The 15,976-nt window shown below is 42.9% G+C and overlaps 1 protein-coding gene across 1 annotated transcript; it reads right to left on the reverse strand.

Moving 5' to 3' along the window:
• Positions 1–1,553: 1,553 nt before the first annotated feature.
• LOC106594023 (uncharacterized) lies at positions 1,554–15,666 on the reverse strand. The gene is made up of 2 exons (XM_014185398.3): positions 15,129–15,666; positions 1,554–5,093 (listed from the first exon to the last, which is right to left on the reverse strand). The coding sequence occupies exons 1-2, from the start codon at positions 15,427–15,429 to the stop codon at positions 3,748–3,750; spliced, it is 1,647 nt and encodes a 548-aa protein (XP_014040873.2). The 5' UTR covers positions 15,430–15,666; the 3' UTR covers positions 1,554–3,747.
• Positions 15,667–15,976: the final 310 nt, after the last annotated feature.

Raw genomic sequence — 15,976 nt, forward strand, 5'->3', positions numbered from 1 at the left:
GCTATCGTAAATACATTATCTTATGCATTCTAAATTACCGCCCATTTGGAAAAGGAAAATGCAATAAATATTTACTCTGAGCTGCGCTTCGGTAGATTGGTCGTAGATGCTGGCCGGGTTGGCCAACAGATCTTCCTGTAAACTCGGAAGAATGTCTCTGGTGGTAAATTGGATACGTGGTGGTATCTTCGTCCGTCTGTTAGACTGGATCCGTCGTCCGTCCTTTCCTAGCCCACGTCTACAGTGGCTAGGAAGTATCACTTCTGCAGTGAATAAGCTCAAAGTTCATACCATTCGCCACCAAAGCTCACGCCGAGGTTGGCTTAGTTCTGTACTTGACATGTGTGTCCTTCTAACGTAGAGGCTGCAGACCTCCCGTACTGGAACAACGTGGTTATCTTTTCGTCAAAGGCTTATATAGTGGAGAGGGGGGGAAGGATGTGTTTCATCGTTTATAACCCCTCCTCTTCACAGGGGTGGGCCACTGATCAAGCAGGGCACTTTCCTTATGAAAACCCAAATCTCTCCATGTTACTCTGATAACTAGAGGGTGTATACTTTCTCAGGTACAGTTTATGTCGTCCTGTCATCCATCATAATGTCTCAGATGACAACCGAACCTTACATACATACTCATTACGTTCCCAAGCATATTTCCAACTGGTTTTATTACCAAAATATGGTTCCTTTCCCCATTTGTTTGATGTTCCCAGACTCTCTATATTTAACACAGGCTATTCAAGTCCTTCAGTAGGGTCAGAGAGGGGAAGGGAGAAAGGTATTTATGGGGGGGGGGGGTCATAAACCTTACCCACAGGCCAACGTCATGACAACTGTATATATATATATATATTTTTTTTTTTTAATTTTTTTTTTATTTATTTAATTTATTATTATTTTTATTTTTTTTACATTGTTTGCAAACTGATATGTGACACGTATTAATGCAAAAATAACATGCAAAACAGGCATGCCCCCCCAACTTTTTTGTTATTTAAAGGCAAGCCCCACCTGCCCTGAATGATGGGTTGCCACTGCATTGGCAACCCATCATGTAAATGAGAGCTTGTTTTCAACTGGCCTACCTGTTTAAATAAAGGTGAAATAAAATACATAAAATAAAATTGGCCTCATGGTGAAATCCCTGAGTGGTTTCCTTCCTCCCCGGCAACCGAATTAGGAAGCATACCTGTATTTTTGTAGTGACTGGGTGTATTGATACACCATCCAAAGTGTAATTAACTTCACTATGCTCAAAGGGATATTAAATGTCTGCTTTTTTATTTTTACCCATCTACCCTTCTTTGCGATGCATTGGAAAACCTCCCAGATCTTTGTGGTTGAATCTGTTTGAAATTCACTGTTCGACTGAGGGACCTTACAGATAATTGTATGTGTGGGGTACAGAGATGAGGCAGTCATTCAAAAATCATGATAAACACTATTATTGCACACAGAGTCCATGCAACTTATGTGACTTGTCAATGGCTGTGGCACATTTCTACTCCTGAACTTATTTAGGCTTGCCATAATAAAGGGATTGAATACTTGAGTCAAGACTTTAACTTTTAATTTTTAAATCAATTTGTAAAAAAAAAAAAAAACAACATTATTCCACTTTGACATTATGTGATATTGTGTGCCAGAGACACACACAAAAAAAGTACATTTAAACCATTTTAAATTCAGGCTGTAACACAACAAAATGTGGAAAAAGTCAAGTGGTGTGAATACTTTCTGAAGGCAATGTACATCGCCTGTGAAAAGAGGCTAGTTGCTGTTCACCCAAAACAACACTTTCAGATGGGAATGTCCGTTCTGTTTGTCGATGGCTGTTTCAGATGGGAATGTCCGTTCTGTTTTTCCGATGGCTGTGGTACAGTACTGTTTCAGATGGGAATGTCCGTTCTGTTTGTCGATGGCTGTGGTACAGTACTGTTTCAGATGGGAATGTCCGTTCTGTTTTTCCGATGGCTGTGGTACAGTACTGTTACAGATGGGAATGTCCGTTCTGTTTTTCCGATGGCTGTGGTAGAGTCCTGTTACAGATGGAAATGTCCGTTCTGTTTGTTGATGGCTGTGGTACAGTACTGTTTCAGATGGGAATGTCCGTTCTGTTTGTCGATGGCTGTGGTAGAGTCCTGTTACAGATGGAAATGTCCGTTCTGTTTGTTGATGGCTGTGGTACAGTACTGTTTCAGATGGGAATGTCCGTTCTGTTTGTCGATGGCTGTGGTACAGTATGTATATGTATGTATTATTTGTAGCGTTGTACAGCTAAGCCCGAGTCATCTTCAGACACAACTCACATTTAAATATCTGGCTGTGTCATTATGACTTTGGAGAATTATTTGACACATTGAACTTATTTCATTTTGAACAATTATAGGTTTCAAAGCTAAACATGGAGAAGAAAATAGGGAGAGAATAAAAGACAGATTGGATCCTGAAAAATTGAGTAGGTTTTTGTTTGTTCATCGATGGCAAATTAGTATTTAACTGTGTGCTGGTATCATGATATTGTTTATAAAAATAATATGAATTATGAAACAGTGGTGGAAAAAGTACCCAATTGTTATACTAGAGTAAAAGTAAAGATACTTTAATAGAAAATGACTCAAGCAAAAGTCACCCAGTAAAATTCTACTTGAGTAAAAGTATTTGGTTTTAAAATATACTTAAGTGTCAACAGTAAATGTAATTGCTAAAATATTCTTAAGTATCAAAAGTTAAAGTATAAATCATTTCAAATTCCTTATATTAAGCAAACCAGACGGCACGGTTTTATTGTTTCTTAAATTTACACTCAGACAGCATTTACAAACGAAGCATGTGTTTAGTGAGTCCACCAGATCAGAGGTGGTAGAGATGACCAGGGATGTTCTCTTGATAAGTGTGTGAATTACAATATTTTCCTGTCCTGCTAAGCATTCAAAATGTTACGAGTACTTTCGGGTGTCAGGGAACATGTATGGAGTAAAAAGTACATTATTTTCTTTAGGAATGTAGTGAAGTAAAAGTACAGATCCCCCCCAAATACAACTTAAGTAGTACTTCAAGTATTTTTACTTAAGTACTGTACACCACTGCTTATAAATGACTCATGGCAGAAAGAATGGTGAATATTATTCCAGTCACTGACATGGCTTAAAAAGGGATACTGCGAGATTGAGATTTGTTATTTTTCTACTTACCTAGAGTCACATAAACTCACGGTAAGCATTTTTATGTCTCTGCCAAAAATATAAAAAATGTCTTCCGGTACAGTAGCCAGCTCCTCTTAGAAGCAGAGAGTTCTTCTAAGACCCAAAATGTCTCCCTTCTAACTACTGTAAAGCTTGGTGGTCTTTTATAGTCATCAATATTTTAGAAGTTGTTCATTTTACTGATAATCATAAGGAGATTCTATCCACTTCCTCATTCTCTGTCTCGTTGTCGCATAGAGATCGCAACATTGTATCAGTCTCATTATGGCGTCTGTCAGTGTACAGGCAGTGCCATTGTATCTGTGTCAATGTTGTGAGCAGAGTGTGGGAGCCGTATGTGTGCTCCCTGATGCACTTTGAGTCCATGTGATGTGAAGAATTTGTTTACACAATATGAGCAGTGGTAAGAAATGTCCCTTGTGTGTTACCTCATGGTCTTTCCCTAACTGGGTAAATATCTTTCCACACTGAAAGCATTGGTAAGGTTTCTCTCTGGTGTGGATTCTTTCATGCAATTTCAGTTGCCTTAACCAGGCACATATCATTCCACAGTGGGAGCAGTTCCAAAAGGCTTCTCCCTAGTGTGTATTTTCTCATGCTGCTTCAGTTTCCCTAACTTCTTAAAACTCCTTTCACTATGGGAACCCTGGAAACGCTTAATTACAGAGTGTGTTAGCTCATGATATTTCAGGGTCCCTGATGAGGTAAAACTCTTTTCACAGTGGGAACAGTGGTAGGGCTTCTCTCCTGAGTGTATTCTCTCGTGTTGTTTCATGTTACTTGACTCTGAGAAACTCTTTCCACACTGGGAGCAATGATAAGGTTTTTCTCCTGTGTGTGTCCTCTTATGCTTTTTCAGGTCCCCTGATGAGGTAAATCTTTTCCCACAGTGGGAGCAGTGGTAGGGTTTTTCTCCCGTGTGTATTCTCTTATGTTTTTTCATGTCCCCTAGCTGGGTAAACATTTTTCCACACTGGGCGCATTGATAGGGCTTGTCTCCTGAGTGTATTCTCTCATGTTTTTTCAGGTTACATGACATGGTGAAATTCTTTCCACACTGGGAGCAATGGTAAGGTTTTTCTCCTGTGTGTGTTCTTTTATGGTATTTTAAGTGTGCAGCTTGGGTAAAACTCTTTCCACACTGGGAGCATTGGTAGGGCTTCTCTCCTGAGTGTGTTCTCTCATGCCGTCTCAGGTGGTTTAATCGGCTAAATCTCTTCCCACAGTCTGAGCACTGGTAAGGTGGTACTCCAGAGTGAATTATTTTATGTTTTTTCAGATAATCCAATGAGGAAAAACTAGACATTTCTCCTGAGTGTGTCCTCTCATGTTTTTTCAGGTTGCCTAACTCAGTAAAACACTTTCCACACATGGAGCAGTGGAAAGACTTTTTCCCTGTGTGTGTTCTCTCATGTCGTTTCAGGGACCCTAATCGGGTAAAACTCTTTGCACACTGAGAACAGTGATAAGGTGTCTCGCCTGAGTGTATTCTCTTATGTATTTTCAGGTATTCGGAAGAGGAAAATCTCTTTCTACATTTAGTGCATTGGTTAAGCTTCTCTCCTATGTGTATTCTCTCATGCGTTCTCAAATTCCCTAACTGGGAGCAACTCTTCCCACACTGAGAGCAGTGGTAAGGCTTCTCTCCTGTGTGTGTTCTCTTATGGTCTTTAAGGTACCCTAACCGGGTAAAACACATTCCACACTGGCAGCATTGGAAAGGATTTTCTCCTGTGTGTGTTCTCTCATGCCTTTTCAGGTTCCATAACCTGGTATATTTCTTTCCACACTGAGAGCAGTGGTGTTGTCTCGCTGGTTTGGACAGCTCTGGCTCTGGTTTGCCTGAAGGAGTCTTGCTGCTGTCAGAGTGAGAGTCTGGTCTCTCTCCTGCCAAAGACAAAAATAGAAGACTATTTAGTTTAACACTAATGTATCTGTGTTTGGCACTCAGCATTTAGGAGATAGATTGGAAATAAGGCCCTGGACTAGTGTCCTGTTTAGGGGGTGTACTGGTACATCAAGCTGCCTCACTACAGAAACAGGAGAAAAGCTAGTGTCCTGTCTAGGGGGTGTACTGTACATCAAGCTGCCTCACTACAGAAAAAATAAAACGGACTAGGTCTATACTGCTCCTACACGGTGTAACAATACATCATGTAGATGTATATAATGAACAGACTAGGTCTATACTGCTCCTACATGGTGTAACAATACATCATGTAGATGTATATAATGAACAGACTAGGTCTATACTGCTCCTACATGGTGTAACAATACATCATGTAGGTGTATATAATGAACAGACTAGGTCTATACTGCTCCTACATGATGTAACAATACATCATGTAGGTGTATATAATGAACAGACTAGGTCTATACTGCTCCTACATGGTGTAACAATACATCATGTAGATGTATATAATGAACAGACTAGGTCTATACTGCTCCTACATGGTGTAACAATACATCATGTAGATGTATATAATGAACATGAACTAGTGCCGTTCCACATTTTAATTATATTCACACAAAAATACGTTGCATTTATCAAATATTTTTACAATCAGCACCTGTGTTTGTTTCTATGACATGGTGGAACTACGGGGCATTCATGTACTCCTTGGAAGTGGGAAACTGGTTCAAGTGCTTTTTAAGTCGGACCAATTCTTCAACTAATATGATTTTAGCTAGCTTGATAAGATAGGTAACTTTATTATTAGCAATGTTAGCTTATCTTATTTAAAGTAACTGTCCACTGTTTCCAGATTTCTACAAAATATGACCTATATACAGTGAGCACAATAATTCATTGGACAGTGACCATTTTTTTGTTATTTTGGTTCTGTACTCTAGCACTTTGAGTTTGAAAGGATACAATGACAACAAGGGTGAAGTGCAGACTGTCAGCTTTAATTTGAGGGTGTTTTCATACATATCGGATGAACCGTTTAGAAATGACAGCACCTTTTGTACATGTTCCCCCCATTTTAAGGTACTACAAGTATTTGTTGAATTTGCTTCACAGATGTGTGTCGTTAGGCAGGTGTATTCATTTGTGTCGTTAGTGAATGCAGGAGAGGTGTTGATGAATAGTATTGATTCTAGACTTTGCTATTGCCTTTGGAGGTTGTTGTTGGGGTGTGACAACATGAGGAAGACAGCAGTGTCGATGCAAATGAAGCTGGCCGTCATAAGGCTCAGAAATGAAAATCAATCAATCAATCAATCAGGAACATTGCAAAAACACTGGGCACGCCCAAGTCAACAGTTTGGTTCATCATTAACAAGACAAAAAACAACCGGTGAACTCAATTATGTCAAAAGACCCGGTAGACTGAGGAAGACCACTGTAGTGGATGACCGGAGAATACTCTCTATGGTGAAGAAAATCCCTGACAACAGCCCAACAGATCAAAAACACTCTCCTGGATGCAGGTGTAGATGTGTCAAAGTCTACCATACGTAGAAGACTACACCAGCAGGACTACAGAGGGTACACTACAAGATGCAAACCACTGATAAGCCTGAAGAACAGAAAGGCGAGATTACAGTTTGCTAAAAAGCACCTAAAAGAGCCCCAAGAGTTCTGGGGAAAAAAGTATTGTGGACAGATGAGACAAAGATTAACATGTACAAGAGTGATGGAAAGAGGAAAGCGTGGAGAAAAAAAAAGACATGCCCATGATCCAAAGCATACCACGTCATCCGTGAAACATGGTGGAGGGGGTGTTATGGCTTGGGCCTGTATGGCTGACAGTGGAACAGGCTCACTTGTCTTCATCGATGATGTGATTGCAGACGGAAGTAGAACAATGAATTCTGAAGTCTAGAGAAATATTTTATCTGCTCAGATAAAACCAAATGCCTCCAAACTCATTGGACGGAACTTCATTATGCAACAAGACAATGACCCTAAACATACTGCTAGAGCAACGAAGGGGTTTTTGATGGCCAAAAAGTGGAAAATCCTTGACTGGCCGAGTCAAATCACCGGATCTGAATCCAATTGAACATGCATTTAACATGCTGAAGAGGAGACTGAAGGCAATAAGTCCCCGAAACAAGCAGGAACTGAAGATGGCTGCAGTACAGGCCTGGCAGAGCATCACCAGGGAAGATACCCAGCGTCTGGTGATGTCGATGCATCGCAGACTTCAAGCAGTCATTGCATGCAAAGGATATGCGACCAAATATTAACAATGATTACTTCATTCTACATTATGTTAAACTGTTCAATGTTTTTTGATGCCCGAAAATGGGGGGGGCTATGTACAAAAGCTTCTATAATTTCTAAACGGTTCATCCGATATGTATGAAAACACCCTCAAATTAAAGCTGACAGTCTGCACTTCACCCTCATTGTCATTGTATCCTTTCAAACTCAAAGTGCTAGAGTACAGAACCAAAATAACAAATAAATGGTCACTGTCCAATGAATTATGGTGCTCACTGTATAAGTACAATAGGAGTTAAATAGTTTTCCTTCCAACAAAATTGTTGTTAAAAAAAGCAGCTTTTCTGTGTTGGAATGGTGTGGGCGTATAATGGTCATAAAAAATATTCATGCAAGTAGACTGCTGATTGGACTGCTAATCATCCTTCTCAGGAACATGACATCATCCTCTATGACAGTGGTTCCCAACTCCAGTCCTCCAGTACCCCCAACAGCACACATTTTGTTGTGGCCCGGGACACCTGATTCTACTTGTCAACTAATCATCAACCCCTCAATGAGTCTATACTCAACATCCCACTAGAGAGCAAAATAAATATAGATTTTTTAAATGTGATTTGAAGCTCTACATCATTTGTTTTTAAAATCTCAATGGTGTCTTTAAGTCCTTAGATGTTTAGGTTATAAAGAGGACAGAACCAAGACAAGGAAGAATAATTTTGATCTGGATTAAATGTAAAAAAAAATATATATATATATATACTGCTCAAAAAAATAAAGGGAACACTTAAACAACACAATGTAACTCCAAGTCAATCACACTTCTGTGAAATCAAACTGTCCACTTAGGAAGCAACACTGATTGACAATAAATTTCACATGCTGTTGTGCAAATGGAATAGACAACAGGTGGAAATTATAGGCAATTAGCAAGACACCCCCAATAAAGGAGTGGTTCTGCAGGTGGTAACCACAGACCACTTCTCAGTTCCAATGCTTCCTGGCTGATGTTTTGGTCACTTTTGAATGCTGGCGGTGCTTTCACTTTAGTGGTAGCATGAGACGGAGTCTACAACCCACACAAGTGGCTCAGGTAGTGCAGCTCATCCAGGATGGCACATCAATGCGAGCTGTGGCAAGAAGGTTTGCTGTGTCTGTCAGCGTAGTGTCCAGAACATGGAGGCGCTACCAGGAGACAGGCCAGTACATCAGGAGACGTGGAGGAGGCCGTAGGAGGGCAACAACCCAGCAGCAGGACCGCTACCTCCGCCTTTGTGCAAGGAGGAGTACTGCCAGAGCCCTGCAAAATGACCTCCTCCAGGCCACAAATGTGCATGTGTGCTCAAACGGTCAGAAACAGACTCCATGAGGGTGGTATGAGGGCCCGACGTCCACAGGTGGGGGCTGTGCTTACAGCCCAACACCGTGCAGGATGTTTGGCATTTGCCAGAGAACACCAAGATTGGCAAATTCGCCACTGCCGCCCTGTGCTCTTCACAGATGAAAGCAGGTTCACACTGAGCACATGTGACAGACGTGACAGTCTGGAGACGCCGTGGAGAACGTTCTGCTGCCTGCAACATCCTCCAGCATGACCGGTTTGGCGGTGGGTCAGTCATGGTGTGAGGTGGCATTTCTTTGGGGGGCCGCACAGCCCTCCATGTGCTCGCCAGAGGTAGCCTGACTGCCATTAGGTACCGAGATGAGATCCTCAGACCCTTTGTGAGACCATATGCTGGTGCGGTTGGCCCTGGGTTCCTCCTAATGCAAGACAATGCTAGACCTCATGTGGCTGGAGTGTGTCAGCAGTTCCTGCAAGAGGAAGGCATTGATGCTATGGACTGGCCCGCCCGTTCCCCAGACCTGAATCCAATTGAGCACATCTGGGACATCATGTCTCGCTCCATCCACCAACGCCACGTTGCACCACAGACTGTCCAGGAGTTGGCGGATGCTTTAGTCCAGGTCTGGGAGGAGATCCCTCAGGAGACCATCCGCCACCTCATCAGGAGCATGCCCAGACATTGAAGGGAGGTCATACAGGCATGTGGAGGCCACACACAATACTGAGCCTCATTTTGACTTGTTTTAAGGACATTACATCAAAGTTGGATCAGCCTGTAGTGTGGTTTTCCACTTTCATTTTGAGTGTAACTCCAAATCCAGACCTCCATGGGTTGATAAATTGGATTTCCATTGATTATTTTTGTGTAATTTTGTTGTCAACACATTCAACTATGTAAATATACAAGTATTTAATAAGATTATTTCATTCATTCAGATCTAGGATGTGTTATTTTAGTGTTCCCTTTATTTTTTTGAGCAGTGTATATCTTTATATATAAAAAATCATCTGTGGCGTTGTGTTGTGTCATCTATCTATGACATCATCTGTGGCGTTGTGTCATCTATCTATGACATCATCTGTGGCGTTGTGTTGTGTCATCTATCTATGACATCTGTGGCGTTGTGTCATCTATCTATGCCTCAGGTTATTTAATTTACACAATAAGGCAGGTGAATTTGTGAATTATCCTGAATAACACAAGGGCTGTTAGTGTGGGGTGGGCATTCTATGGTTTATATTTCTTTGTGTTGAGCCGAGTATGGTTCCTAATCAGAGGCAGCTGTCTATCGTTGTCTCTGATTAGGAATCATACTTAGGCAGCCCTTTTTTCCACCTTTAGTTGTGGGGTCTTGTTTTTGTGTTGTGCCTGTGAGCACACCATTACTTCACGTTTCGTTTGCTTCTGTATTTGTTTTGGAGAGTTTCATTTATTAAAACGTGGAACTCTACGCACGCTGCGCCTTGGTCTACTCATTTTGACGATCGTGACAGAAGATCCCACCACCAAAGGACCAAGCAGCGTGCCCAGGAGGAGCAGGGATCCTGGGCTAGGGAGAAGAGAGAGTGGAGGACGTCCTGGACCTGGGAGGAGGTAATGGCAGGGGACAAGACCCTGCCATGGAAGCAGGTGGAGACGGCGCAAGCGGAACGGCGATGCTATGAGGAGCTAGCCCAACAACGGAAGCCCGAGAGGCAGCGCCCCAAAAACATTTTTGGGGGGCACACGGGGAGATTGGCTAAGTCGGGGTTGAGACCTGAGCCAGCTCCCCGTGCTTGCCGTGGGGAGCGAGTGACCGAGCAAGCACCGTGTTATGCGGTGATGCGCACTGTGTCGCCGGTGTGCACTCACAGTCCGGTGCGCTCGGTGCAAGCTCCTCACCGTTGCCGTGCTAGAGTTGGCCGTCAGCCAGGAAGAGGTGTGCCGGCTCAGCATTCCTGGTCTCCAGTGCGTCTCTTCGGCCCAGGTTATCCTGCGCCAGCTCTACGCACGGTACCCCCCGTTTACCAGCACAGCCCAGTTCGTCCAGTGCCAGCGCTCCACCCTTGCTGGGCTAAAATAACCATCCAGCCAGGACGGGGTTTGCCAGCCCTAAGCTCCAGACCTCCAATGCGCCTCCACGGCCCAGTTTACCCTGTGCCTGCTTTGCCCACCCAGTCTCCTGTGCGTCTCCCCAGTCCGGTGAGACCGGTTCCAGCTCCACGTAGGAAGCCTCCAGTGATGATCTGTGGTCCGAAGCCTCCAGTGATGATCCATGGCACGAAGCCTCCAGTGATGATCCATGGCCCGGAGCCTGTAGGGATGATCCATGGCATGAAGCATCCAGTGATTATCCATGGCTTGAGCCTGTAGGGATAATCCATGGCACGAAGCCTTCAGTGATAATCCATGGCCCGGAGCCTCCAGCGATGATCCATGGCACAAAGCCTCCAGCGATGATCCATGGCGCAGAACCTGTAGCGACGATCCATGGTCCGGAGCCTTCAGCGACGCTCCCCGGTCCGGAGCCTCCAGCGACGCTCCCCGGTCCGGAGCCTCCAGCGACGCTCCCCGGTCCGGAGCCTCCAGCGACGCTCCCCGGTCCGGAGCCTCCAGCGACGCTCCCCGGTCCGGAGCCTCCAGCGACGCTCCCCGGTCCGGAGCCTCCTGAGACGGCCCGGAGTCTTCAGCGGCGGCCCGCAGCCCGGAGTCTTCAGCGGCGGCCCGCAGCCCGGAGTCTTCAGAGGCGGCCCGCAGCCCGGAGTCTTCAGCGGCGGCCCGCAGCCCGGAGTCTTCAGCGGCGGTCGGCAGTTCAGAGCCTCTGGCGATGATCCACAGTCTAGTTCCTCCGGCGACACAGAAGCGGGGGGATCAGCGGGCGGTGTGGGGGCTACGCCCGGAACCAGAGCCGCCGCCAAGTATAGATGCCCACCCGGACCCTCCCCTATAGGTTCAGGTTTGCGGCCGGGAGTACGCACCTTGGAGGGGGGGAGGGGGGGGGTACTGTCACGCCCTGACCTGAGAGAGAAGGTTTATTTCTCTAGGTTGAGAGGTCAGGGTGTGGGGTGGGCATTCTATGGTTTATATTTCTTTGTGTTGAGCCGAGTATGGTTCCTAATCAGAGGCAGCTGTCTATCGTTGTCTCTGATTAGGAATCATACTTAGGCAGCCCTTTTTTTCCACCTTTAGTTGTGGGGTCTTGTTTTTGTGTTGTGCCTGTGAGCACAACATTACTTCACGTTTCGTTTGCTTCTGTATTTGTTTTGGAGAGTTTCATTTATTAAAACTGTTGTGGAACTCTACGCACGCTGCGCCTTGGTCTACTCATTTTGACAATCGTGACAACAGGTTTGAGTGCCTTATTGCATTTAGAAAACATTTTAAAAAGATTAACTACATGTTTTCATTAAAAACATTTTAATGAGTAGGGGAGATCACGGGCAATTGTACTTTTTTGGGGTGTTTTACTCAATTTCTCAGAAACACTTGAACTAGGCAAATTCATTGTTTTATATAACAAACGCACATCTGTCTCATAATCATTCATACCATTTATAGGTCTGTGCATAAAATGGTCAGATCACAATATTGACTTTAATCCGAGAAGTCTGGACTTTACATTTGCCCCCCGTGCCAGGGCCAATTGTAACAGTCGCTGGGGGTCAAATGTAACACCGAAAAATTGTACTAAATAAATTTACTTAACTTCAAAACAATTCATGTTTATGAATGATCATAGACGTATGTAATGATTTTGCTAGAAATATAAGTATTTTTATGTACGTAACCAATATTTGCAGTAACAGCCCTGTTTTTGCATTGCCATTCAGTTCCTCTCAAAACATCTGTCTGATGGCCATCATGGTGCCCATATCTCTTTAGAACTTGTTTGGCTTCTTCAGGACCCCAAGGCTGGTTAAAGTGAGTATATGATCATTCATGTATAATTTATACTATCCTAAAGTTAAATCACTAGTTGTTTTCATCATTTGGCTGCTTGGCTTAGGGCAATGTTAACACTGCGTTGGGGGCAATTGTAACAAGGTGTTAACCAACCCGGCTGTCATGACAACACCTCGTGTGCCTAGCAAGAGACAACAATAGCGGAACATGTCAATCATGCTAGTTTGAATTCTTGGACATTAATGTTCAGGACAGTATAAGGAAAATAAAGCCGGTGGGGGAAAAAACGACTTTCACCCCTAAAAAACAAACATTTTAAAACTTTCAAGCAGGGAGCGAATCTAAATGGACATGTACTGGATGAGTTTCATCAGTCTGTCTTGTTTCTGTTTGGAGAAATTCAAAGTTTTATAATTAACCCCGGTCTCCCCTAAATTAGTTTGATTTCATCTTTCCAGCAGAGGATATAGTGCGGACACACAATGCATTCGGAAAGTATTCAGACCCCTTCACTTTTTTGTTACGTTACAGCTTTATTCTAAAATGGATTAAATTGTTTTTTTTTCTCCCCTCATCAATCTATCACACAATACCCCATAATGACAACACAATACCCCATAATGACATCACAATACCCATAATGACATCACAATACCCAATAATGACAAAGCAAAAACAGGTTTTTAGACATTTTTGCACAAAGAAACTGAAATATCACACTTACATAAGTATTCAGACCCTTTTCAGTACTTTGTTGAAGCACCTTTGGCAGCAATTACAGCCTCTGGTCTTCTTGGGAATGACCCTACAAGCTTGGCACACCTGTATTTGGGGTGTTTCTCCCATTCTTCTCTGCAGATCCTCTCAAGCTCTGTCAGGTTGGATGGGGAGCGTCACCTCATGACGCTTCACCGTAGGGATGGTGCCAGGTTTCCTCCAGACGTGACACTTGGCATTCAGGCCAAAGAGTTCAATCTTGGTTTCATCAGACCAGAGAATCTTGATTGTCATGGTCTGAGAATCATTCAGTGCCTTTTGGCAAACTCCAACCGGGCTGTCATGTGCCACTTTAACTAAAGAGTGGCTTCCGTCTACCATAAAGGCCTTATTGGTGGAGTGCTGCAGAGATGGTTGTCCTTCTGGAAGGTTCTCCCATCTCCACAGAGGAACTCTGGATTTCTGTCAGAGTGACATATCGGGTTCTTGGTCACCTCCCTGACCAAGGCCCTTCTCCCCTGATTCTCAGTTTGGCCGTGGTGGTTCCAAACTTCTTCTATTTAAGAATGATGGAGACCACTGTGTTCTTGGGGACCTTCAGTGGTGCAGACATTTTTTGGTACCCTTTTCCAGATCTGTGCCTCAACACAATCCTGTCTCTGAGCTCTACGGACAATTCCTTCGACCTCATGGCTTGGTTTTTTACTCTGATATGCACTGTCAACTGTGGGACCTTATATAGACAGGTCTGTGCCTTTCCAAATCATGTCCAATCAATTGAATTTACCGCAGGTGGACTCCAATCAAGTTGTAGAAACATCTCAAGGATGATCAATGGAAACAGGATGCACCTGAGCTCAATTGAGTCTCACAGAAAAGGGTCTGAATACTTATATAAATAAGGTATGTGTTTTTTATTTTTAATACATTTGCAAACATTTCTAAAAACCTGTTTTCATTTAGTCATTATGGGGTATTGCGTGTAGATTGATGAGAATTTGTATTTATTTAATCCATTTTAGAATATGGCTGTAACGTAACAAAATGTAGAAATAGTCAAGGGGTCTGAATACTTCCTCGAATGCACTGTAACAGTATATTGACCTAAGAGTACTTCCCGAATGCACTGTAACAGTATATTGACCTAAGAGTACTTCCCGAATGCACTGTAACAGTATATTGACCTAAGAGTACTTCCTGAATGCACTGTAACAGTATATTGACCTAAGAGTACTTCCTGAATGCACTGTAACAGTATATTAACCTAAGAGTTATGAAAGTTGGTAGAATTGTCTTTATAATGATTCCACAGCTGTAAGTATTCACTCTGGGGTGAATTTGTAATTAAGTGTTATATATATAATGTTTCTTTCACTTTGGAAATGTGGAGCCGATTGTGTAGGTAAGTAGGGACAAATATCAAATGTTATCTCTTTTTTTGTTTTAATTTTAGGGCAGCAAAATGCAGACTTTCATTAGTCACTGTAGCAAGGTTTATACAAATGCCCTCTGTTGGAAACCATATACTTGACTAGATCTATGGGGTTGTCCTGTCTAGACACATTTTTTACAGGAATGGGGAAGGATTGTTGATATGGGTTTTATGAATTGTGTATGCATAGGTAATATAATGGGAAGCCTTTTAATCCATTAACGTTTGGTTGGTTGACCACCACTCTTTGTACCTTTAAACAGTTCCTACAATACAGAACAACATATTCAAGTGTAGAATGCTCTTTTAAAAAGCAGACATTAGTTCAACAACTGCAGAATTTGTGGCCCTGTTTTTAAGATGGTACTCACCGGTGGTAATCAGATTTCCAGTCTTCTCTAATTCTCCCTCATCCAATGTGACAGTAATCTCCCCCTCCTCCTCTTTCACTCCAAATACTGCATCCTGCTCTTTCTCCTCCTTCACTCTGAACGATTCTTCTTCTTTCACTGTAACGTCTTTCTCTTCTTCTTTCACTGTAACAGCCTCACCCTCTACTTCTTGTTTTACTGTGACATCCTCTTCTTCCTTCTCCTCTTTCACGGGAGCTTCTTTCTCCGTCCAGCAGACCTCCTCTTCTTTAGCAGGAGGAGAGTAGCTTAGTGAACTCATGGTCGGGGATGTTAGTTAGCTGGTTAGCATTAATGATTAGCCGAGTGCTACTTCTGATTTAACCAGTCAGCTAGCTGACTACTAGCAACGTAAAATGAAATTAAATGCGGCAACCAGCTATACGACAGACTTGTGTTTAAAACACATTGGCTAATATACACCGACAGTGGCTAAAGAATGTTAGTGTTTCGGCTGTTAGCTAGCAAGCTACCGAGGTGGATGACTCTGCTGTTGTTGTTGTTGTTGTTGAAGAAGAAGCGTCCACTAGATTATACGTCATGCTGGAAGCTTCACCTGAAATACACACATCGCCATCTGCTGACTGGATAAAGCAGTTGAGAGAATTAAAAATGTTTATTTTTATTAAATAGTATTATTATATTGCGACATACAAAGAGAAGTACGATGGCGTATGCCGCCACTCCAATAAAAAATATATATAATGACGAGATAAGATCACGTTATTAGTTAATAATTCAATAATTTGTTATAATGAAATAATCCATGATCTCGTTATTATAAGAAAGATCATGTTACAACAAGAAAT

The sequence above is a fragment of the Salmo salar genome, chromosome 12 (genome assembly GCF_965601325.2).
Source record: "Salmo salar chromosome 12, fSalSal1, whole genome shotgun sequence".
NCBI lineage: Eukaryota > Metazoa > Chordata > Actinopteri > Salmoniformes > Salmonidae > Salmo > Salmo salar.

Bases quoted from the DNA above. Each gene is read 5' to 3' on its own strand.
- LOC106594023 (XM_014185398.3), bottom strand. From the start codon at position 15,429: ATGAGTTCACTAAGCTACTCTCCTCCTGCTAAAGAAGAGGAGGTCTGC. The intron at 5,094-15,128 runs GTGAGTACCATC...TGTCTTTGGCAG, and splicing joins TGGAAATCTGATTACCACCG to GAGAGAGACCAGACTCTCAC.